The 22,410-nt window shown below is 37.5% G+C and overlaps 3 protein-coding genes across 8 annotated transcripts; 2 read left to right on the top strand and 1 right to left on the bottom strand.

Moving 5' to 3' along the window:
- Positions 1 to 1,859: 1,859 nt before the first annotated feature.
- On the bottom strand, positions 1,860 to 8,135 carry u2af2a (U2 small nuclear RNA auxiliary factor 2a). Of its 6 annotated transcripts, none has more exons than XM_082149119.1 (11): positions 7,618 to 8,134; positions 6,665 to 6,821; positions 6,459 to 6,565; positions 5,774 to 5,925; positions 5,472 to 5,588; positions 5,214 to 5,382; positions 5,031 to 5,110; positions 3,864 to 3,986; positions 3,455 to 3,562; positions 3,095 to 3,346; positions 1,860 to 2,999 (listed from the first exon to the last, which is right to left on the bottom strand). In XM_082149119.1, the coding sequence occupies exons 1-11, from the start codon at positions 7,664 to 7,666 to the stop codon at positions 2,865 to 2,867; spliced, it is 1,449 nt and encodes a 482-aa protein (XP_082005245.1). In that variant the 5' UTR covers positions 7,667 to 8,134; the 3' UTR covers positions 1,860 to 2,864. The 6 variants fall into 6 exon arrangements, with proteins under 6 accessions (XP_082005245.1, XP_082005246.1, XP_082005248.1 ...); XM_082149120.1 differs by having other exon boundaries at positions 3,455 to 3,541; XM_082149122.1 differs by having other exon boundaries at positions 3,455 to 3,541; positions 5,244 to 5,382.
- Positions 8,136 to 8,709: 574 nt separating this feature from the next.
- On the top strand, positions 8,710 to 14,041 carry isoc2 (isochorismatase domain containing 2). The gene is made up of 6 exons (XM_082149130.1): positions 8,710 to 9,097; positions 9,586 to 9,710; positions 10,485 to 10,697; positions 10,803 to 10,873; positions 11,229 to 11,346; positions 13,244 to 14,041. Coding segments are annotated over exons 1-6 (594 nt in total). The 5' UTR covers positions 8,710 to 9,096; the 3' UTR covers positions 13,310 to 14,041.
- A 136-nt stretch (positions 14,042 to 14,177) lies between these two features.
- On the top strand, positions 14,178 to 22,351 carry foxj2 (forkhead box J2). Its single transcript, XM_082149116.1, has 10 exons — positions 14,178 to 14,619; positions 14,928 to 15,247; positions 16,545 to 16,619; positions 16,748 to 16,828; positions 16,905 to 17,000; positions 18,788 to 18,956; positions 19,076 to 19,351; positions 19,510 to 19,611; positions 20,000 to 20,365; positions 21,481 to 22,351. Exons 2-10 carry the CDS (start codon positions 14,942 to 14,944, stop codon positions 21,588 to 21,590), a joined length of 1,581 nt encoding a protein of 526 aa, XP_082005242.1. The 5' UTR covers positions 14,178 to 14,619; positions 14,928 to 14,941; the 3' UTR covers positions 21,591 to 22,351.
- Positions 22,352 to 22,410: the final 59 nt, after the last annotated feature.

The following is a 22,410-nucleotide window of genomic DNA, read 5'->3' as shown; positions in this document are numbered from 1 at the left end:
GTGTAGGTCAGAGTTTTGCAAGTGTGCGGGAAATAAAGTCGAGTGTATGTCAGATGATCCACTGATGTTTGCGTTTGCGTGAGTGCGCGTATGGGCAAGGGGTCTATTTTGGACAAGCACCTGTTAATGACATTAAGAGCGTGGGAGTTACAGTTGCAAAGACAGAAAAGAGAGAGAGGACTGTTTATGAGGCAAGCGAGAGCAGCTGATAGGGCAGCTTCAAAAGTTATAGATGAAATTAAATCAAAGCAGATGTGTGAGAAAGAAAAAGGGTGAAAATAAAGATGGTTAGAGAGCTGGCTGGAAGACAGAATATTGGGGAAAAAATAATGAAGCCAAAAAGATGGTCACTAATAATTCAACAGAACTTGTTTCTATCCATCCATTAGTAGTAGTTTATTCACATAACGCCAAAGCCATTCCATTAATGGTTTTAGATACAGCCCTGAATAAATCAATAGAAAGTATTTGTAGTCTTTGTGATCTCTCCAAAGTAATGAGCACTATTTCACTGAACTTTAACAACAGAGTATAAAACTACACTTGAGTATCTTATTTATTTGATGCCATTAACGTCAAATTCAACATTGTTGCAAACTGCTGATTTGTTTCCATGATAATGTTATCTAGCTGGCTAATATAAATGGTGTTAACAAATTTGCACAAAAAAAATGTGTCAGTATGTTTCACACCATATGCCATCATTTTCCAGCAGAAGTGTTTAATTTATTGACATTGTAGGTGATTCATTTCCAGGTGCATTTTTTTGTTAAAAGCGTAAAAAGTTTATTTTAAGGTGGCATTGTTACAGCGTAAATATATATTGAAGTACTAAGTAATATTAAGCAACTACATGTACTTACTATAGGGTTAGGGTAGGATTAAGTTGAGGGTTAGTTGCATGTAATTATGCATAATTCACTGTTATTACTATAGTAAGTACATGTAACATGTAACAAGGACACTGTAAAATAAAGTGTTACCGAAAAAACATTAAAATGGTTCTTTTTTGGTGGGAGGGCACATAAATAATAAACAGAAGCACCGGGCTGACTGAACCAGATGATTTTTCTGTTGAGCTTGTGAACAAATTTTTCCTGGCTCCTTGAAAAGTAACGGTCAATAGGTTTGAAAATATATTTTCTGAAATTTTTTCACTAAAAAACAACAACAAAAACAAGGAACTCCCGCACACTATCAATACTTGCAAATGTGTATCAAAATTTTATTAGTAACGTTTCGGTCTCACGACCTTCATCAGGAAAAAATGTCATGTTGTACAATTTTTTTCACAACATGCATCAGGTGGTCCGTAATTGTGCCAATGACAACTGAAAGTACGAGACAATGTGTTTTAACCAGTTATGTTATTTGTTTTCTACATAATTATTTTTGTATTATTATATTCACATAGCCTTGGTCAAGCAGCTAAAAGCAGTTTATTCTAGTCGATTAATATTAACCACCCAATAAATAACTTCCCCCTCAGTCTTTGCAGAGGACTTTTTTTACTCCTGGATTTGTGAAGCACATTTAACTCCTCATAATCTCTAATTCTCTGCATTTCATAGTTTTCAGTCAACCCATAGAAGCACATGAATATCGGTAATCAACATATTTCATTGATATTTTTTCCTGTTTTCTTTTTTTATTTGAGAAAAAAACAAAACAACAACACTCTATCCCAATTCCCCACCCGCCAGCCCCAAATAATGCCGCCCCGAGTCTAAAAACAGACTGACTACAGACTAACCCATTGCTCATAATACTCAGATACCGAATCGGCGATAAACTAGTTAGAAGTGAGCAGTGCCTGTTAGCACTATCTGCTGGCAGAATACAGATGCAGTGTGTTGCGATTCAATTCAAACGCATTTGGTTTATTTCACCAGATTGTTTCTCTGGTCCTCATACATAAATGCATTGTATTAAATCAACTCAGCTTATTACAGTTTTTAAAAAAAACAGCAGTGGACAGTTAGATACAGAATCAGAATGTATAAAAAGAAAAGAAAAAAAGAAAGAGAGACAAGTTTCTTTTTCACTGTGTATAAATTTGTTTAGATGGGGCCAGGAAAATAGGGTTCACAAGAAACAGTACAACTATTATAAAAGGAAGGAGAGATAGCAGGAAAAAAGAGAGGAGGGGCAAGATAGAAGACAGTATAGACTTAATGGGTAATATTCACCCTCTACAAGATAAGATGCCTGTAACAGCTTTACCTCATACATGTGTGATGTCAAAAGACAATCCAGAAACTCATCTGGCTTTTTAAACTCTGCACTTTTACACAGGAAACCTCATTTCACAGCCTAAATAAAAACCATATCAAAATAACAAAGACTTCTCTCCTCAAATACCCCCTCTCACCTTCTTGTTTGAGTGTAACATTCATTTCTGTGGTTGTCATCATTTCTCTTCCCTCACTTGCTCCTTTATATCCTCCTCTCACTCCTATCTGACCAGTCTGGCTCAAAGTGTGAGCTGTACAGATGATAGAGCAGGTATTTAAAATTGAGGGGAAAAAAAACTGACACGTAAAATCACTATGGGCCAAAATGAAGCTGGAAGTTTAGTGGCACGTCTAATTGTATCCTTTTCTGTAGACAATGACATAGTACGGTCTATTTTCCCATCTTATAGCTTTGCACATACTTCAATGTTGCCATCAACAACATAAAAAAACATGACAAATAATTGGTTCGCTACATTCTGACCAATCACAAGTCATGTTTTTAGTCTGCCAGATTTAAAAAGAAAGCTCACACCCTCTCAGACCTTATAAACCTACAAAATAAGGGGTTTCCGAGAGACTGATATCACACCCATCTGCGTCTCTCTCGCTCTTGATTCAGTCCGGTCTCTACCAGAAGTCGCGGCGGTGATAGGCATCAGGGTCGCAGTATTTAGTCACCACCACTCTGTTGGCGAATTTCCTTCCTGTTAAGCCTTGCATTGCCTTCTGAGAGTCAAACACTGACATAAACTCCACAAAGATCTAAGGGAAAAAGAGAGAGAAAAAAAACCCATAGACAACAGTTTTAACAAGTTACTTTTAAATTTTACATTCAAATGTACAAGTATTTATCAAACCTTCCCAGTGCCAGGAACTTCCAGGCCATCAACAGGGCGTGGAATCTCGATGCTCTTGACCTGACCGTATTTAGAGCACTCGTCTCTGACGTCTTCCACGATCTCCTCATACTCGTCATCATCCAGCAGCTCCTCTGGAGCCACCATGTTCATCAGACACAATACTTCTGTGGGAATGCCACCCATCTGAGTCACCGAGCTGTTCATGAGACCTGGAACTTGAAGGGTAACTGGAGTCTGGTTTATACCAGTCTTCAGATACAAGAAAGAGGGGACGGGAGTGAGAAATAATAGGAGATTCAGCACATCAACCACACACAAAGGTACTCGAAACTTGAACGCATTCACACCGTCCCTCACCAGTGTGGTGTTCTTGGAGCCGACGCTTGCTCTCTGAACCAGGAGTTTCTTGTCCCCCAGCTGCATCCCGTTCAGCCCCGCGATGGCCTGTGACAGTGAACAGTGTGCCTTGGAGAGGTTAACATGGATGTCAATTAACAGCTCTGACACGCCTCTAGCTCATTTCTGTTTTCTAACCCATGGATAAATCCTGGCCAAATAATTTCATTCTAATGGATCTAAAGATACAGCCCATATTAAACAGAATATGTAATATATGTACATATATGTAATGTGATGAAGCCCATTACATGCAGAGGAAAAAGGTAAGTGTTGGGTGATGGGTCTCAGATAGTGTTGTATAAGCTTATGTTATTTGCTGGGAGTTGACAGACTGATTATGCAATTTTAATGCTTGTGTTTTTATCACCTGGTCACTGATATTGACGTCAACATATTCACAGAAAGCATAGCCCTTAGAGAGGCCTGTAGCGCTGTCTTTGACCAAATTAAAGGCCTTCAGAGGACCAAACGATGTCAGCAATTCTTTCACCTGTGGAACAGAGAAAAATCATTAACTTAAAATTACTTTGATATAAATATTATACATGGGTGAATATTCACAGAACTGGAGTAATGGCTGCTGAAAATTCAACTTTGCCATCACTGGAATAAGTTACATTTTAAAATATATGCAAATAGAAAACACGCATTTCAAACAAAATAAATACTACTACAAATTGTAATACTTCACAATATTACTGTTGTTACTGTATTTTTGGTCAAATAAATACAGCCTTGGTGAGCATAAGAGACTTTTATCATAAACTATCATAAATTAAAATATAGATTTTTTTAAATAAATAAATTTTTTACAATGACAAGCGGTTTCTAGCGAAATTGGGTTACTTTTAAATGGTTGCCACGTGTTGATTTTTTACCACGGCATAAAGGTTTGACATATTGCATAAATTATATTTGCCTGAAATATTTTATATTCTACCAATTATAAAAGTGTGCTAGATGTTAAGTTTTGTGAGGAGTCACTTTGTGCTCCTGCGAGCTCCTTTATGAAACTATACTGTATTTTAGGGACAGTGTGCGAGTGGGGTTAGGGTTAAATTTTGATATTTGGGCTATTTCTGATTGGCAAATGGGCTAGATTTGTTACGCAGACATGGCAACCATGCAAACATGTGAACTTAAAGGCTTTAATTTCATGGATGCATCTGTTCTGAGGAGCATGGAAAGTTTTTATAATTCCTTTAGTAAAGTATTAACCGTTTCTTCACTTTAGCACAGTCAAAAGATTAGCATATCTGCCAATATCATAATTAATATGCTAATATCAAAAGCTATCATAATCACATTGTTGTAGCTGGTGTTGTCATCAGGGGTTAAGGACCGCACAGCCACTAAAAACAACAAGCCATGCCAAGTTATGCAAAAACTTTGGACAAAACAATTCTACTTTAATTACACTCAGAATAATGGCAAATAAAACATACTGGGAAATCAGTTCTGCCCAATCAATAGTTAGCTCAGCAGCCCTCAGTGACCGGAACTTGCTGCCACATAATGATATTTTAACACGAACCTGGTCATCGTTGAGGTAATTTGGCAGACCGCCAATAAAGAGTTTATGGGCCGAATCAGGCACCACCGTGGAAACGACACCTAGGGAGAGAGAACCAGAGTGTGACCAAAAATGATCCATATTAAATCAATCACTATAGTTTCAATGAAATTATGACTGAAGAGAGCAAAACATTGAGCGTACAAGAATTGGGGGAGCAAAAGAGTGACGTGCCTGGGACATAGACACTGGGATTCTCACTCATGCCGGGCAGAGGCTGGTAGTCGTGTGGTCGGCGAATCTTCAAACTCTGTCCCTGGAAAATTATGCCATCAAATGCCATGGCCTGTGTAGTCTCATCCACCGAGCGGAACTGTATAAGCAAACATAAAAATAACATTCATATTACACTCCCAAAATGTTGGAAAAAACGAGGATCTACTGCTCAGAATGAAGACTGACCTCCAGAAAGGCAAAATTCTTGTCCTGGTTGATCTGGACAGCAAGAACAGGGTTTCCTGGGGCCTGAGTCAGGCCACCCAAACGCATCTGAGCATTGAAGAAGTCCATCATAGACTCCTATATTTATATATATAAAAAAAGCACTGCTATTATCATACTGGAGCAAGAACAAAGAAAAGCATAAAACAAAAGAATTTGTTGTACAATGATACAGTTGGATTCACTATAACGTTGACGGAAAGATCATCACACGTTCCACTACACCAAAATACTAATGGATTTCAGATAATAATGAACCTCACCTCTGTGATGCCAAATGGGATGTTGCCCACATAGAGCCGCCGGGCCTGTCGAGTCATTTGACTGCCCACGACAGGAACAGGTGTTGGGGTCACAGCCAGACCCTCAGGGGTCATTGTGGGCAGCAGAGCAGTGGCCGGGATCTGACCAGCAGCTGAAGTCAAAGAACGAGGTTTACAAGTGTTAGACATATGTATTCCTGTGATGGCAAAGCTGAATTACTCCACTCATCAGTGTTACCTGATTCTTGAGAAATTACTGAAATATGCTGGTTTGGTGCTCAAGAAACATTTTTCATTATTAATATTATAAACAGTTGTGCTGCTCAGGCTAATACTTTTGTGGAAACTGTGATTTTTTTTATAATTTTTTTTTAGGATTCTTTGATTAATAGAGAGTTCAAAAGAACAGCATTTATTTGAACAGATTTTTTGTAACATTATAAAACATCTTTACTGTCCCATTTGATCAATTTAATACATCTTAGCTAAGTAAGTAGTAATTTCTTTCAAAAAATGTAATCATACTGATCCCAAACTTGTGAACAGTAGAGTTATAAGCTTTAATTACAAGTTGTTCAATCAGACAATTTTAAGGCAGTACATAACCAGAAATAACTGCATTAAGATGAATCACAGCAGGAGTAAACGGGGTTAGAGAAGGAAAGAATGAAAACCAGACTCTTACCCTGCATGGCTTTGTACTGCATGGGTGTGATGTGTTCAAATCCAGGAGGAGGAACATCCCAATATTTTTTCACTTTAATCTTTTTCTTCTCACGGTGTGGGGAGCGACTGCACAGGGAGAAAGAGAAACCAACAATGACGCTATTTGAAATGTACAGGCTCTTGTAAAGCTTTTTCGTGAATGCCCCTAAGAATTTCCCCACATACCTGCGTCTGTGTCTGCGGTCCTTGCTATCTCCATGACGTTCTCGGCTGCCTCTCCTTTCTCTGTCACGGTCCCGGCTCCTTCTCTTCCTGTCCCGGTCTCTGCTACGACTTCTCGAGCCACTGCGCCGGTGGTGCTTGTTCTCCTTGTCTCGGTCCGCTGCACATTTGAGTTGCACAGCAATGCACAAAACATGAATACAATGAGCATTTTCTTCAATTCAACATATGTTTATTCAAACTTATATCTGCTTGCAGCTCATCTAAGCACCAGAGTCAGAAATTGTATTTGTTAAAGTAACATTTGGTGTACAAAAATTATATTTTGTACATTAATGAGGGCCAATATTTTTTAAATGGCATGTTGTCTATATGTGGGGAAAGGTTTCAGTTATTTAAAATGGTCACTGTGATATTTCAATTCTTAAAGGGACAGTTCACCAAAAAATTTAAAATCTGTATTGTTTACTCACCCTCATGTTATTCTAATGTATGACTTTCTTCTGTGGAACATAAAAGAATATATTGATGAATAAATTATGAATTCTAATTTTTGGGTGAACTATGCCTTTAACTAAATATAACTAGATAACATAAGGCATAGATGCCATTTTAATTATCACATTTTTTTATCTAAGCCCTGGTGATGTTTTAACACTGATCAGCACTAACCCGCTAATATTTCTGCATGCATGAATGCATGCGTGCATACATCAACATAAAGCTCAATATCTCTGTGAAACCATCCACCAAACACACATCCTCTATAAATTTGGTTTGCAAAACACATAAGACAGCAGCACTAACGGTACATTTGTCTGGTTTTCTCCTGTGCAATGTGATGCAGACCACCCTTCAGGCTGCAGGAAACAGATCCACTCACTGACCACTACCACATCAACTGTAACACTTGTCCAATCCCTCACTTTCATTAAAATTATACCTTTATTTCTCACCTTGCTTATTTTCGGTTAGCTGTCTCTCAAACTCGTCAAAATCTGACATTTTCCAGCAGCTCCAACACGCCGACTGAGGGTGAGGCGGGCTAGCTTGCAGCTAGCAATTCGGTGGCTGCGAATATCTCGCAAATAAATTAATTAATTTCACACCAAGCGTGAAGCGTTAAGAAACGACAGTTTTTGTAAGGGAAAAATGCGACCCTGGGAAAGCAAAGCGGAGTTTAATAAGAGCAGCAGGAGTCGAGCTGGAGTCTTCCAGAAGCGCTCAGAACATACAAAGACTAGCATTAGGAAAACGTGCTTTCAAAGAGACCTAGAGTAAACATACACATGCACCAGATGATGTGCTGGAATAAACGAGGGCTTTGCTCGTGGAAGAGCTCATGTACTCCTCAAAAACATCGAGATAGGGTTAATAAACCCTATATTTTCCACAAAAACTGTGAAACGCCAAGGCCGTTAGAGTGCGCCCACTAAGGTCAGTGGCCACTCCCAAACACTTCCGGGTCAATTTTACACATCAAGCCATTAAAATATTATATTATAACGGGTATCTATTACTGTTGCTGATTTTTTATTATTGCATGCATGCATTTAAAATCATTACATGCAAATTCATATGTTCAGAACAAAAGAAAAGAAAAGAAAAAAATACACTGATATGCTTTGAATTTTACAACGCCCTCTAATGGATCTGGATGGCAGTGAACACTGGACACAGTGGTTGGGATTTTGAAATCTTTTGAATCTATTCATTACATTGTTTCTTTCAAATTCAGTGCTCCTTTCTGTCGGTTACACACCGTTACGCCAAATGGTATTTTTGTGTGTTGGGGTTATAGGTGAGCCAGTGAATCATTTACTGAACCGATGCATTATTCATTCATTTCGTTCACAAACGAGATGACTCGTTCAGTACTGCTCCGACTCGAGTCTCAAAACACCAAAATAGATTCTTTCAGTGAAGAGGGCGGATTCGTTGAGTAGGTCCAACCAATGAAATTCTCATTTACAGACCTTACTCGAATTCTATTGGCTCTTGCTATAATCATTCTTTAAATGGAGCAAGTTGAAGAGATTCCTTCTGAATCGTTCATTTGAAAGATTGGCTCAAAATAACGAGCGAAACGCCACCAGTGACCTCTTATCTGGAGGTTTTTGAAACAGCGAGTGAGCGAATTGTGCTGCATTGTTGTAATATTAATCAAGGAAATATATCTTTCAAGGGCACACGTAGATATCAGGATATACCTTTGTGCTGTATCGAGTCGCTGTCTGTGTCTGCATTTTGTGCGTTGCTGTCATTTATGAATCTGTTAGTGTTGAACTCGGCTTAGTCATTACCATATAAACTTCACCAGAGTTTCAACAACAGTTTGACCAATACGAGCAGGGGGACACTTATATAACACACAGGTAACGGTGACCTGATCTTGATCTTTGAGGTCTGAGACTCCCTCATATTTCACTGCAAACAGTAAGTACTGCTCGTTGAATGAAATTGAACTCTATCAACACAGTTGTGGTTGAAATATGTGTTAATAATGTATGAGGAGAATTCAAGGAGTTAATTGCATGCAGGACATTAGGAGCTCAGCCTACGTACTTTCACTTTTATTACAATAAACGTGGCTCACAACATCGTTTTAGACATGCTGGCTTTTATTTTCATTAAAGTTTAAGTGTTAGACTCTCATAACTGTCAAGTAAAATGAAATACAAAATTTCTGACTCCAAGGCCCCCCTTTGTCTGAAACAATAAACTAAAAAAAATGTCAGTTTTACAGATATGCATCTTTATTTTTCAATGATTTAGCATTTCAATTAAGATTATGCTATTATGACAAAATTGAAATGATTTTAAGAATTATTGGGGCCCCCTGGAAGCCCAGACCCCTAGACAGAGGGCCCCGGCTCAAAGACTCACAGTTCACATGTGACATAATTACCTGGTTATCTCCTCAGTGGCAAGAATTGGCAGGCTTTCCACCAAAGGCTCAGTGCTGCTACTGTGTGACATTCAGGAGAAGTTCAGACCCAATATTTTCCAGTTCACAAACATTGTGAGCAATGCAGCAAGATTGCTACAGGTACAATCAGCACCTTCAGTAAATGAGAACTGCTGCAGTATTCATATAACACACAATCTATAATTATCATATATTAAATGTGCTGTCACCGCTGCATCTTGTCAGCTACCTGATTTTCTATGCATTATCTATATCCCTCTGGTGGTCTTCATATAACACAATCTATAATCATATATTAAATGTGCTGTCAGCACTGCATCCCTCTGGTGGTCTTCTGTCATTTTAGACTGAAATATGTTTATTTTTTTACTTCATTGCAATGGTATGAAACATGGAGAATGTTGTGGCACTTGCTATTTGACCACAAGAAATTGTTGACATGATTAGAAAAGGCTAAATCCCCTCTTAAAAAAGTCACATTTGTGATCTTTGTGGTCAAAACTTACCGCTATTGGAAACGAATGGGGCAATCTACAAATCAGCCATAACGAAGCAGTGTTTGATAATATCTAATGTCTAAATATATAATAAATAATACAAGTAATTTATATAGAAATAAATGGTGCATAATTTAGAAGTGAATATTTTGTAGTACCATGAAATCCCCTAAAAAAACTAGATATTAAAAGAATAAATATTATTGAAACAAAATATTGCACATTCATTCATCAAAAAATGTTAGGCTTGTTGTGTTTGGTCTGTTTTGACTGCCGAGGATCAGAAACATGACCGTTGAGTGAGGAATACTAGAGGAATATCCTTTTAAATCTTAGTAATATGGCAGTTCCATTGTAGGTTGGGAAATTGGCATGATACATTTTGTTTCACTTCCAGGCATGTCGAATCTTGAACATCCCTCAGATTTTAACCGAGCAGTACCCTAAAGGTCTGGGCCCCACTGTTCCTGAGCTGGGGGCCGAGGGCCTGAAGCCTCATACAAAGACCAGTTTCTCCATGCTGACGGACAGTGTCGAGAGCTCACTCAAGAGCCTGGGAGACCCTCAGCAAGTCATACTATGTGGCATCGAGGCTCAAGCGTGCATTGCGGTAACGTCAAACGGATTTTTAAACTGGTGCCATGGCACTTTTTACTTTCACTGACACATTTATTGTCTCCTGATCATGATCTTTAAGGTTGTTGTTTTACTGTAGTGTACAACCTATGATCTTTTGGAGCGAGGCATGGAGGTCCATATTGTGGCAGATGCTGTCTCCTCTCGAAGGTATAATAATAATTTTGTTTAAAATGTAAAAAATTTTAAACTTGTGATATTTTATATTTATGTATCTTATGGAAAGCGTTATGTGATAAAACATGAAAAACTGTGAAAAATCAATGCAAACATGAGACACCTACATACCTTATCTTTACTCACACCCACATCTTTTCAAACACAAACTCAAGTCAAATGATGGATGGCATCTATAAGCTTTTTTCTAAAGGTCTAAAGAAACTGGAGGAATTTCACAGTGTTTGCTTAAAGATGAGGTGGTTGCGATAAATCTGATGTGTCCTATAAGTCAATTCTTTAAGTGATTGTCAGGGTTTTGAAAACATATCTGCCTTTTGTTTTTCAGTCATACAGATCGTCTTTTTGCGCTGTCACGACTGAAGCAGAGTGGGGCGTTTCTCACCACTACAGAGGGAGTATTATTACAACTAGTGCAGGATGCCAAACACCCCAACTTTAAAGAGGTACCTGCCAACCTGTCTGTCAGGATCTATTCTAAATCCATCAGATTTTTTTCTGGTGCATATTATAATGTATATATTTAAAATTTATATATAACTTTTCTTATTTGTAATTCAAGAAATGTAAAATGTTTGTGTGTGTGTATATATATATATATATATATATATAAAAACATATATATATACATACTCTCACCACAGCCACTTTATTAGGTTCACTTGTTCAACTGCTAGTTAACGGATATATCTAATCAGCCAATCACATAGCAGCAACTCAATGCATTTAGGCATGTAGAAATGGGCTGTGCCTGAAATTGCCCCCTATACCCTTAAACAGAAAGCACAAACTATGCAAAAGCGGCAATCATTCCGGCGCACTTGTTCAAATTCACACACACACATATTAGTGGAGTAATGTAGGGAATATTGAACGAGGGTATAGTCTGCTGAAGTTCAAACTGAGCATTAGAATGGGGGAAGAAAGGTAATTTAAGTAACTTTTAAAGGGATGCAAGATGGGATGGTCTGAGAATTTCAGAAACTGTTGATCTACTTGGATTTCCACACGTACCGGTAACCATCTTTAGGGTTTACAGAGAATGGTCCAAAAAAGAGAAAATATCCAGCGAGTGGCAGTTCTGTGTGTGAAAATGCCGTGTTAATGCCAGAGGTCAGAGGAGAATGGCCAGACTGGTTCAAGCTGATAGAAAGGCAACAGTTACTTAAATAACCACCCGTTACAACCGGGGTCTGCAGAAAAGCGTCTCTGAATGCACAACACGTCAAACCTTGAAGCAGAAGCAGACACGTCAAACTACAGCAGCAGAAGATACACCGGTGACACCCGTCAGCTAAAAACAGGAAACTGAGGCTACAATTCACACAAGCTCACCAAAATTGGACAACAGATGATTGTAAAAAAGTTGCCTGGTCTGATGAGTCTCGATTTCTGCTGCGATATTCAGATGGTAGCGTCAGAGTTTGGTGTAAACAACATGAGAGAATGGATCCATCCTGCTTTGTATCAACGGTTCAGGCTGCTGGTGGTGCTGTAATGGTGTGTTGGATATTTTCTTGGCACACTTAGTACCAACTGAGCATCATTTAAATGCAACAGAACTACCTGAGTATTGTTGCTGACCATCTCCATCCCTTTATAACCACAGTATACCCATCTTCTGATGGCTACTTCCAGTAGGATTATGTGCCATGTCACAAAGCTCATATCATCTCAAACTGGTTTCTTGAACATGACAATGAGCTTAAATGGCCTCCACAGCCACCAGATCTCAATCCAGAAGAGCATCTTTGGGATGTAGTGAAACAGGAGATTTGCGTCGTGGATGTACAGCCGACAAATCTGCAGTAAATGTGATGCTATCATGTCAATATGGACCAAAATCTCTGTTTTCAGCACCTTGTTGAAGCTATGCCATGAAGAATTAAGGCAGTTCTGAAGGCAAAAGGGGGTCCAGGCCAGTGCTTACAAAGTGTAACTAATAAAATAAAAAAATTACTGTATATATATATATACATATATAATTATGCAATGTAGGGAAAATGTTAATGCACATGTACACAGCATAAACAGCTGGTATTAAAAGGAATACAGCACAAAATTTGCATTGGCTACATTAAAAATGTTTTTACATTTAAGCTTGACAGACCTATTTCCTATTACTAGGCCTATTTTTCAGAAGTTGGAGTTTTTGAGGAACTGTCCCTTTTTATAAGACCTTAATGAAATAATATGATTCTGCAAACGTTTTTTTTTCATCCCTGCTTGTAATTTTAGGTTTGTTTGTGTCTGAATGAGAGCATGATGAGGTGGCGCTGAGGTGGATGGTGATTAGGTTTGCGTTCATGTTCTGACCTGTCCTCCTTCATTTTTCGCACACAGATCCAGAAGCTCTTGGCTCACCCCTCCCCTGATACAGGCCTGCTGTCCTTCTTCAGCTCTCTATAGGGCCAGTCGCACACCACACCCTGCAGACATAATTACATAAATTACTAAAAATCAGCACAAACTGCTCTCTGAACCTGTTGGACTCATGTGGTCTTTGAGCATTTGCATATTAAAATAATATCTACTTTCATAGAAACGCAAATATTAAAAATGTCAAATAGCTTTCAGAAAATTCTAAAATTCTGTCAGAAGAAAAGTAAGAGTTAATGTCAACACTAAAATAAGGTTCTGCCTGTTAAAATTACATTAGGTATCGTAAACTAACAATGAGCATTTTTACAGCATTCATGTTAACATTTACAGTAAGATCTCACTGTCTAATGTTGTTAATGTATTAGCTAACAATGAGCAATACATTCATTACAGTATTTATTAATCTTAGTCAGCATTAGTTAATAAAAATACAACTGTTCATTGTTAGTTCATGTTAGCTCAAGTCCATTAAATTATATGATCAGCAATGACTTTTGATCAGTTAGTACATTTGAATATTAACATTAACTAAATGCTTTGGAAGTATTTTTCATTGTTAGTTCATGTTAACAAATAGCAAATGGAACCTTATTATAAAGTCTTACCGCATTGACTGGTCTAGGTTCATTTTAATTTATAAATATGCATGTAAAGTGACATGAATGTATAAAACCTTATTGTAAAGTGTTGCCAAATGATTATATTCTGTACATGCATTACTATAAAATAAGAATAAAGTATTGTGTGTACGCCTATTGATTATGCATATGGTGTTAATATGTGTCTAATATCTATGTTTGTTTTTTTGTCTCATTGCATTTTGAAATGCGTGTCAAGTGTGAAATCCACTGGGATGCAAAGATCACTCTGTCATAGGACCAAGAAAATCTCAATGGAAATTATTACAGTGGGTTCCCGCCAGTAGCTCGACTCCTCTCCTATTTCAGCAGTGAAACAGGAACTTACTCACCAGTTAAACTCTGAAAGTGCATGAAAGGAGGAGGAGAGAACGAAAAAGAGGAGGAGAAACACACCGAGTTCTCAAATGTCAAAATGGAGGGTGGAGTGTGTGACGTTCAACACAGGCTGAAAGGGAGGGGAAAGAGAAAGAAAGGGAAGAACTTTTTCCGACAGTTTTTTTTCTTCTCCCAAACTCAAATTTCAAACAAAACATGTTAACTTAGACTCTTCAGGCAGCTAATGAATGCAGCGATAAACATAGAAGAGAGAAGAAGGACAAATAAATGTATGTTGAGATCCTTCATCTGCCTCTGTGCAACAGATGACGGCATTAAAAATTTACTGGGTGAAGTCGGTGGCCTTTTGACAGGATTGAGGTATGTCTTCACTCAACTATTATACGTATACAAACTTTTCTCTTAGAATGCTATATTAGAAATAAATAGATCTATAAGTGTATCTAACATTTCCTTTGATTAATCAAGTGTGCTGTTACTAATGATATGAGTATCTGTTTTTCAAACCATATACTTAATAAGTTTTTAATAAGATTTAGATTTCTTTTACAGCATACTTTTAAATCACATTGCCTTACAACTGCATACGGCATGATTGACTTGGTTACACAGCTTAGCTGGAATGCATGAGATAACACACAGTATTACATAATGTTTTGTTTTCTCAGACATCCCCTTAAGCATGGCTTCTGAACTGGACTCTAGTTTAACCAGCATTGACTGGCTTCCTCAGCTGGGAATCAGCACCTTGCGATCAGGAAAAGAAAGAGTGGAACGGAAAAAAGAACGAGGAAGAGAGAAGGACATCCCTCCCATACCTACACTGTCCCCCGGATCTAATTCCAAAGTGAAGCCCCCCCACAGTTACGCCACTCTGATAGCCATGGCAATGAGTTCCACTCCTGAAATGAAGCTGAGTTTGAATGATATTTACACATGGATCAGTAATACATTTCCTTATTACAGCAAAGCAGGAAGAGGATGGAAGGTAAAGTCCAGACCACTACATGACCACTTCCTTGTGCTAAATAGTGCTCGATGCAATGCAGTTGTGCTCGAGCAGGGACTTGGCTTTACACCATTAATGATTCGATAAACAAGTCTGGACAGAAACTTGAGAAATATAAATGTAGCTGAAAGCTATTTGTTGGTATTTTTGGGTCAGTGGCATAAAGATAAACATGTCAGGGTGATAAAATTGTCCTGATATGAAGACTGAAAAGAAAATAGCCTCATTGAAAGAATGAAACTCTTGAAGAGAAAAAAAGCAATAAGAATTTTGGCATAACATTTTATTATTATTTCTTAGAATTTAAAAACAATCTGATAATTTGAGTTTTTTTTTTGACAAGGCTAGGTTAGTTTAGGTTGTAAAATGTCATGTGGTGTGACACCTAAAAAAACAACATAATATTTATGAATTAGTAATTAAAAAAAATTATGATAAATAATAAAATATACAAAAAAATATGTGTTAACTTTTAAATAATGATTATGATGTATTCAAGTTGTCAGAAAAATGTGTTATTACTTTGTACTTGATGGTTACACTAAAACATTTAAACTAAATGAAGTTCTTTGTAGATTTTCAGCTTTCAAGCTTCACATTTTTTTAACATTTCATAATGTTTAATCATACAGTTCTGTGTTGTTGTTTTTTTTTGGGGGGGGGGGGGGGGGTCTTGAAGCAGGGTTGCTATCATTAACTAAAACTAAAACATTTTTGTCAATTGCAATGAAGCTGAAATAGAATAGAATATAAATATTATTTGGGGGAAAAAAACTAAATGAAAATTTTAAGTGTTGCCTTGGCAATAAACTGAAATAAGTTTAAGATTAAGGTCCAAAATTATTTATAAAATTAAAATAAATTTAAATCTATCCTACTGTTAAAATACAACTTCTGCTTTTTACTGAGGAGTCAAACAGACTGCATTTCATTATTGCGTACATAAAACGTGTATGATTCATCACAGATTTGTTACAGATTTGTAGTAAACGGGAAATGACAGTTTGTAGGTGTGTAGTGATGTGAAGTCATGAACGAAAGGTGTTGCAATCTCTTCACAAGAAGTAAAGCTAAATAAAATATGATGCTCTTTAACGGAAACGGTGCTGATTATCTGAGGAATCTGGGCATGTTTGAAAACAGACTTTAGGAAATTACTCATATAAAGACTGATATATATCTGATATAGTCTCTGATGCACACCAAGTCTGCATTTTGTTCAGCTGTATGTAAAAATACAGATACATATAGACAAATATCAGTTTTTTTCTCCTAGAACTCAATTCGGCACAATTTGTCTCTCAACAAATGTTTCCGGAAAGTTCCTCGACCACAGAGTGACCCTGGGAAGGTGATGTAGTCAAATATTTTATTATTTTGTTCATTAATATCTGAGGTTATTGCCATGCTAATAACTTTTTTAACAAGTTTAGGACTCTCAAATATTAATACTGAAGTTAAAATAATCACCTGTTTTAGGGGTCATACTGGACGATGGATGTACCACCGGACTCAACTCAACCCAGAGGAGTAAAACGTCCTTATCCTAAAGAGGAGGAGGTAAGAGTACATCACATGAAGTGATCTCGTCACATCTGTGAGATCAGTATTTCACTCATCGACATCCCTGTTTCAGGCTCCATCCTCAGAGGCCCAAGTGCCTGTCAATCAACCGGAGCCCCTCCCACTTCAGCCAGACACCAAAAGCATGTTCTCCCCCCCTCCTTGCAAGGTTCAAAGTCATTTCTTCTGCTTTTCTATTTCTATTAAGGGTTATTAAGGAAGCTCCTCTTAGAACAGAGCTTGAGGTCTAAGAAAGAGGAAATGAGAGTGTAAAGTAAACAAAATAGAGCTGGTGGACTTCATAATGACTTTCATTTATAATGAATTTGGGTGCATGCATCATCTTAAAAGTATAGTTCAGAATATTTTCTCATCCTCACGTCATTCCAAACCTAAATTATTATTTTTATTTTTTTCATGGAACACAAAGGAAATATTTAGAAAATCTTTACATTAGCTATTTTTACAATGACACCGGCATGACCATGGCTGTAAAGCTTCAGCAAGGACTAAAAGCATCATAAAAGTAGTCCATATGACTTGTGTGCTATATTACAAGTCTTCTGAAGTCCTATGATAGCTTAAAGTGGAGATGAAATGGAAGTAGCGATATATATTTTCTTCTGTTTCGTACATCCGAGTTTAACAAATTAGTGAAAAAGACAAAGTGTAGGGTGGGGACTTGGTTCTATCCATTGGTTGTTGATTGGGTTTGAAGATTTGGGCTTTGCGTTCAAAAATGAATGTGAATTTGTATTTGATTGTGGAGGGGTGGGTTTAAGTGGACTAAATGTTTAGAGAATTCTGGTATATGTCACCAGAGAGAAGTGTGTCACTTTCACTGAAAGATAGTGTACTGACTCTTTGATTAAACATTAAAAGGTCAAAAAACGTTAAAAAAAATTAACAGAGAATCATTCTCAATAAGATCCATAACAGTCATTTACAAAACAGATAGGCAACTTATGTCGTATGAACTACAGAAATAGTGCTATGATGCCATTAATAATGTCATTGGTTCTCACACATCTTACATTTTGGGGAAAGCTACTTTTTAAAGTAATGCATTACAATATTGCGTTACTCCCTAAAAAGTAACTAATTGCATCATTTAGTTACTTTTTATGGAAAGTAACTGTTACTTCTGCATTCTCATACGGGCTGGGCTTTAATTACACAAAAAACAAAACTAAATGTTATATGTTATATTTTTGGCAAATGTAAAGGCCCTTTTAAACCAAAAGTTAAATTAAAAGTTAAATTAAAACTTTTACACTCTTTCTTTAGCAATAAAAAAACAACAAAAAAAAACCCACAAAGGTTATGTTTATCTGTAGGAATTTTTTCTTATTTGTATGGTTGAATTGTATATTTGTGTAATTTAACATTTAATTATTGCAGGTTTGCTTAATATTCTGAGTTTGCATTTCACTATTTTAATTCATTTGAAGGAATACTGAATCTTTTTTGTGTAAGAGAGATGAGTTAACGCATGCTCACATTTAGCCTAGAACTACAATAACCACCATTTTGATTCAGCACACACAACACCACTGCACGTGCTCACGATTTCTCTCAACATGGGGACTGGAGAGGTGTCAATCATTAAATGGGAAAACAAAGTAACCTGCATTACCTATTTGAAAAAGTAACTGGTATATGTTTTGTTGTAAATTTAAAAGTAATGTGTTACTAGTTACTTGGAAAAGTAATCTGATTACCTAGCTCGCATTACTTGTAATGCATTAGTCCCAACACTGAACGACACTGAAACTTTTATGGTGCTTTTTGTCCTGGTTGGAACTTAAACCACATTGTTGTAGAAAAGTCCTTTTGAGCTTCATGAAAAAAAAAAAAAAAAAGTGAGGATGAGTAATTTTTATTTTTGCCTGAAATATTCCTTTAAGTGGTATATGACATTATTTATCCAAATTACTCTCAAATTTATCTCTGCAGTCATCGTTTCCACAGCAACGTCCAAGTGCCCCCATACCTACATCTCTTCCTTCGAACCCTCATGCCGATCCTCCTCTCCGATTCTCCTTTGCTGATTTGAACCTACCGGATCTGTACAATTCCTTTCAGTCCCTCTGTCGCTCCGTGAGAGACAGAGTCACCTCACAATGTAAGTAAATCAATTATGCCACTCTTTTCCTTTAGCTTATTATTTACTTTTAAAGGTTCAGAATTAATACGTTTTAAAATTAGGTGTGCTTAATCTCTCTCTCTCCTTCTCTCTCAAAGCGGATGTTCCCAATTTACTTGGATTTACCCATGACATTACACCACTCCACACCCCAACCCTGCCTCCTTTCTCCCCCTGCCCCTGCCCAAACATCAATATTAACCAGTATAACAACCCAGCATCTACCTTCAACCCAAACCTCAATACCAACGGCAACTTCAACCCAAATACACCCAATACTAACTCTAGTTTTATCCCAAACCTAAACCCAAACCAGAATGCTAACATTCATCCCAACTCCAACACTGAGCCTGACAAGCTGCTACACAGTAATGGTGAGTATAACTACTCAGTAGTGACGTGTTGATCGGAATATATGAGTGTCCTAATGACCGATCCCCTCTCTCTCTCTCTCTCTCTCTCTCTCTCTCTCTCTCTCTCTCTCTCGCTCTCTCTCTCTCTCTCTCTCTCTCTTTCTCTTTCTCTCTTTTAGTTGTTCCTGCAGACTGGTTCAGTAACGCTGACTCTTTGAGAGAGAGTTTCAGAATTGCTAGTAGTCTGGACTGGGCTAACATTGACCTCACCTGTCACCCTGGTCAGTACTCAACTATAGACTACAATGAGATGTATAATACACAACATGCTTTCATTTTCTGCTCTGGCTTTACAGTTTAATTTCAAAGGGACCATCTTGGAATTTGTTTATCCAGAAGCGCTATTTTCCACTGTTGGAAACTATTTTAAAACTGTAGCTGTTGCAAGTTACAAGGTTCTCATTATCGAAAGTAGAAAAAACAATCAAGCTTCGCTTTGGAAAAAATAGCTACACTAAATGCAGCTAACAAAGTTATGTATTTCTTTGGCTAGACATTACTTTCTCTCTTTACAGTGATTTTTTAAATAATGGACAATACTACAAAACTGCTGTACATCAGTGAAAGGGAAATTCATTAAATGTCTCCATCTGTGTTGTTTTCATTCAGACCTGGTGGAAAGCATGCGCCAGGCCGAGCTCTGTGACTGGGCATTGGATTCAGCTCTCTTCACCTCGCTCTGTGATTCGCTCAACCGTTTCTTCACTCAGAAGGGTCTCATTGGCTCGTCTTCTGGTGGCTCCTCCCCTTTTGCACAAATGGCCCCACCTCCTCTCAATATTCCGCCCACTAACGCTCCCACCCTGGCTAGTTTAACTCAACCATCTCCACTCATATATTCCCAGCTCCCACCTGGCACTGGTGAACCTCCTCTCCAAAATCCCAGGAGAACCCTGACCCCTCACACCCACAACCAGACAGCACAAAGACCGCCAGGGCTGCAGCCCGCCATGAGCCAACCTCTGACTCCTAACGGTACGTTGAGAGATCCCTTAAATCCTTACAGGACCAGTGCATCTAAACTGAAAGGGATAGTTCACCCAAAAAATACAATTCTGTCATCATTTACTCACCCTCATGTCGGGTGACCACCTGGTTATAGCTCTGATGCAGGACGTAGATGTGATTTTGCGGGATACGTGAGAGAGATAAATGTACTATTATTATATTATGTAAATAAATATTGATTTATATGAGTTGGGAAGCCTATTTGCCATTAAATTGGATGAATAATAAAAAAAATGTATCTCTGATAAGCTTTGTTAATTGTTAACGGCTCTGTAACTGGTACTCAATTTACCCAGGTTCAAGTGAGACAATGTAATTTACTCTACAGGTCCTATTTAATTAATTTGAGTAACAGGCCAGGTAAAAATCTAATTTATACTAAAATAAATTTCCTTAAGTAGTGAATAGTTTATTTTCATTCATTAGACTATGTAAATGCATTTTACCGGATTCAGTGCATCTTCAACTTGTATTTTTTGTAGGATCTGGCAGGTTTGATCAGGATGTTCTTATCCAGTATTTGTCTAGATGAAGTCCTGGCTGGTGTCATCAGTGGGAAAATCCACAGTCGCATTTTTATTATCATATTTCTTACTGTGATACTGTAATTTCAGGGAAGAAAAAAATAATACAGACATAATTGAAATGCGGGACACTCCTTACGTCTTGCAGGACGAGGGACAAAGCTGCCAATTTCGGTAGGTCACCCTACCCTCATGTCATTCCAAACCTTTCCAGGACATTCTTTCTTCTGTGGAACGTAACATATTATGAAGAATGTTTTAACTGTTTTTGTCCACACAATAAGTCAGTGAGGTCCAAATGTTGGTTTGGACCATGTTGCCTTTCATTGTATGGACAAAAAAAATTGCATTTTTCAAAGTATATTCTGTTGCGTTCTGCAGAATAAAGAAAATCCTACAGGTGTGGAAGGACATGAGGGTGAGTAAATAATGACAGTTTTCATTTTTGGGTGAACTATCCCTTTAAGTGCCTTTGTTCATTCAGAGAGGAAATTAGTGATGCTATGTTGGTCTAATTGCTCAGGTATCCAAATATGATGTTATTCTGTCTTTATGCAGCACTTCAAACTCAACCACTGACCCCAACAGGTCATCCACCTTTGAAGAATCTTCATAGCAACAGTGAAGAAATCCAGGATGATTTCGATTGGGATTCATTGATTGAATAATTCTGTTGGCAGATATACACACATAAATACACAGTAAAAGAAAACATGAGACCATTTTTGAGAAAAGTCATCAGTGTGTGTCAAGGAGGTGAGGCCAACTCAATCTAGTTTCATGTATATATGGAACAAAAGCAGCCCCATCTTAACGATGACCATCATTCAGGTGTTTGTTTCCTTTCAGTTCAGTTCTACCTTACAATTTATACGGCACAATGGTACCGCTAGTCAGCTGCTTGTTTAATGTATGAGGTTAACCAAAACTTACAATGAAATATATTCATCATCTTTATTCCTGAACTGACCTAGACCTTGAGGGTTAGGGTGGATCAATCCTGACAATGTTTTCATTAATGTAACATACCTTTTCTCTTAGCCCACGCTACACACGCCCGACTGCCTTTTTTAAGTTTTACGTCAGTGTATCACAATGTAAATAATGTTAGCACTTCCATAGCCTTGGCCTATTGACAATGGCTCAGTTTTTGCTGAATGTTGATCTAATCTACAGTCAGTCAGTTAAGTAGTTATTGAAAGAACTTTTTGACCAAAGATTTTAAACTGCACTTTTCCAACAAACTGCATGTACTCTAACAATTTGTGGGAGAATAAACACAGTTTAACAGTACACTGAGGTATATATTATGACAATACATATGAGTGTATATTGACTGAAATTGATCGACATTTATTGCTTGATTTTACATTTTGTCTCATAGCATTTCCCATTATGGAGTTAAAACAAATAAAAGGAAATGTTTTAACTCACTGTCATTTTAATTTCCATTTAAAATCAAACAATGCAACAAAAAAAGCTTGGACA

Source organism: Leuciscus leuciscus (genome assembly GCF_965113295.1).
Source record: "Leuciscus leuciscus genome assembly, chromosome: 20".
Taxonomy (NCBI): domain Eukaryota; kingdom Metazoa; phylum Chordata; class Actinopteri; order Cypriniformes; family Leuciscidae; genus Leuciscus; species Leuciscus leuciscus.
Note: the sequence above shows the minus strand (reverse complement) of the source record. Positions and strands in the feature narration are given on the sequence as shown.

What these genes read in the sequence shown, in the direction of transcription:
- isoc2 (XM_082149130.1), top strand. An exon ending in ATGCAGCAAGATTGCTACAG is followed by an intron (nt 9,711 to 10,484) that starts GTACAATCAGCA and finishes TTTCACTTCCAG; the next exon opens with GCATGTCGAATCTTGAACAT. An exon ending in AACACCCCAACTTTAAAGAG is followed by an intron (nt 11,347 to 13,243) that starts GTACCTGCCAAC and finishes TTTCGCACACAG; the next exon opens with ATCCAGAAGCTCTTGGCTCA.
- foxj2 (XM_082149116.1), top strand. Translation starts at nt 14,942, where the DNA reads ATGGCTTCTGAACTGGACTCTAGTTTAACCAGCATTGACTGGCTTCCT. An exon ending in CTTATCCTAAAGAGGAGGAG is followed by an intron (nt 16,829 to 16,904) that starts GTAAGAGTACAT and finishes TCCCTGTTTCAG; the next exon opens with GCTCCATCCTCAGAGGCCCA. An exon ending in AGACAGAGTCACCTCACAAT is followed by an intron (nt 18,957 to 19,075) that starts GTAAGTAAATCA and finishes TCTCTCTCAAAG; the next exon opens with CGGATGTTCCCAATTTACTT.
- u2af2a (XM_082149117.1), bottom strand. Translation starts at nt 7,666, where the DNA reads ATGTCAGATTTTGACGAGTTTGAGAGACAGCTAACCGAAAATAAGCAA. An exon ending in GCAGTACAAAGCCATGCAGG is followed by an intron (nt 5,926 to 6,458) that starts GTAAGAGTCTGG and finishes CTTTGACTTCAG; the next exon opens with CTGCTGGTCAGATCCCGGCC. An exon ending in TCCCATTTGGCATCACAGAG is followed by an intron (nt 5,589 to 5,773) that starts GTGAGGTTCATT and finishes ATATAAATATAG; the next exon opens with GAGTCTATGATGGACTTCTT.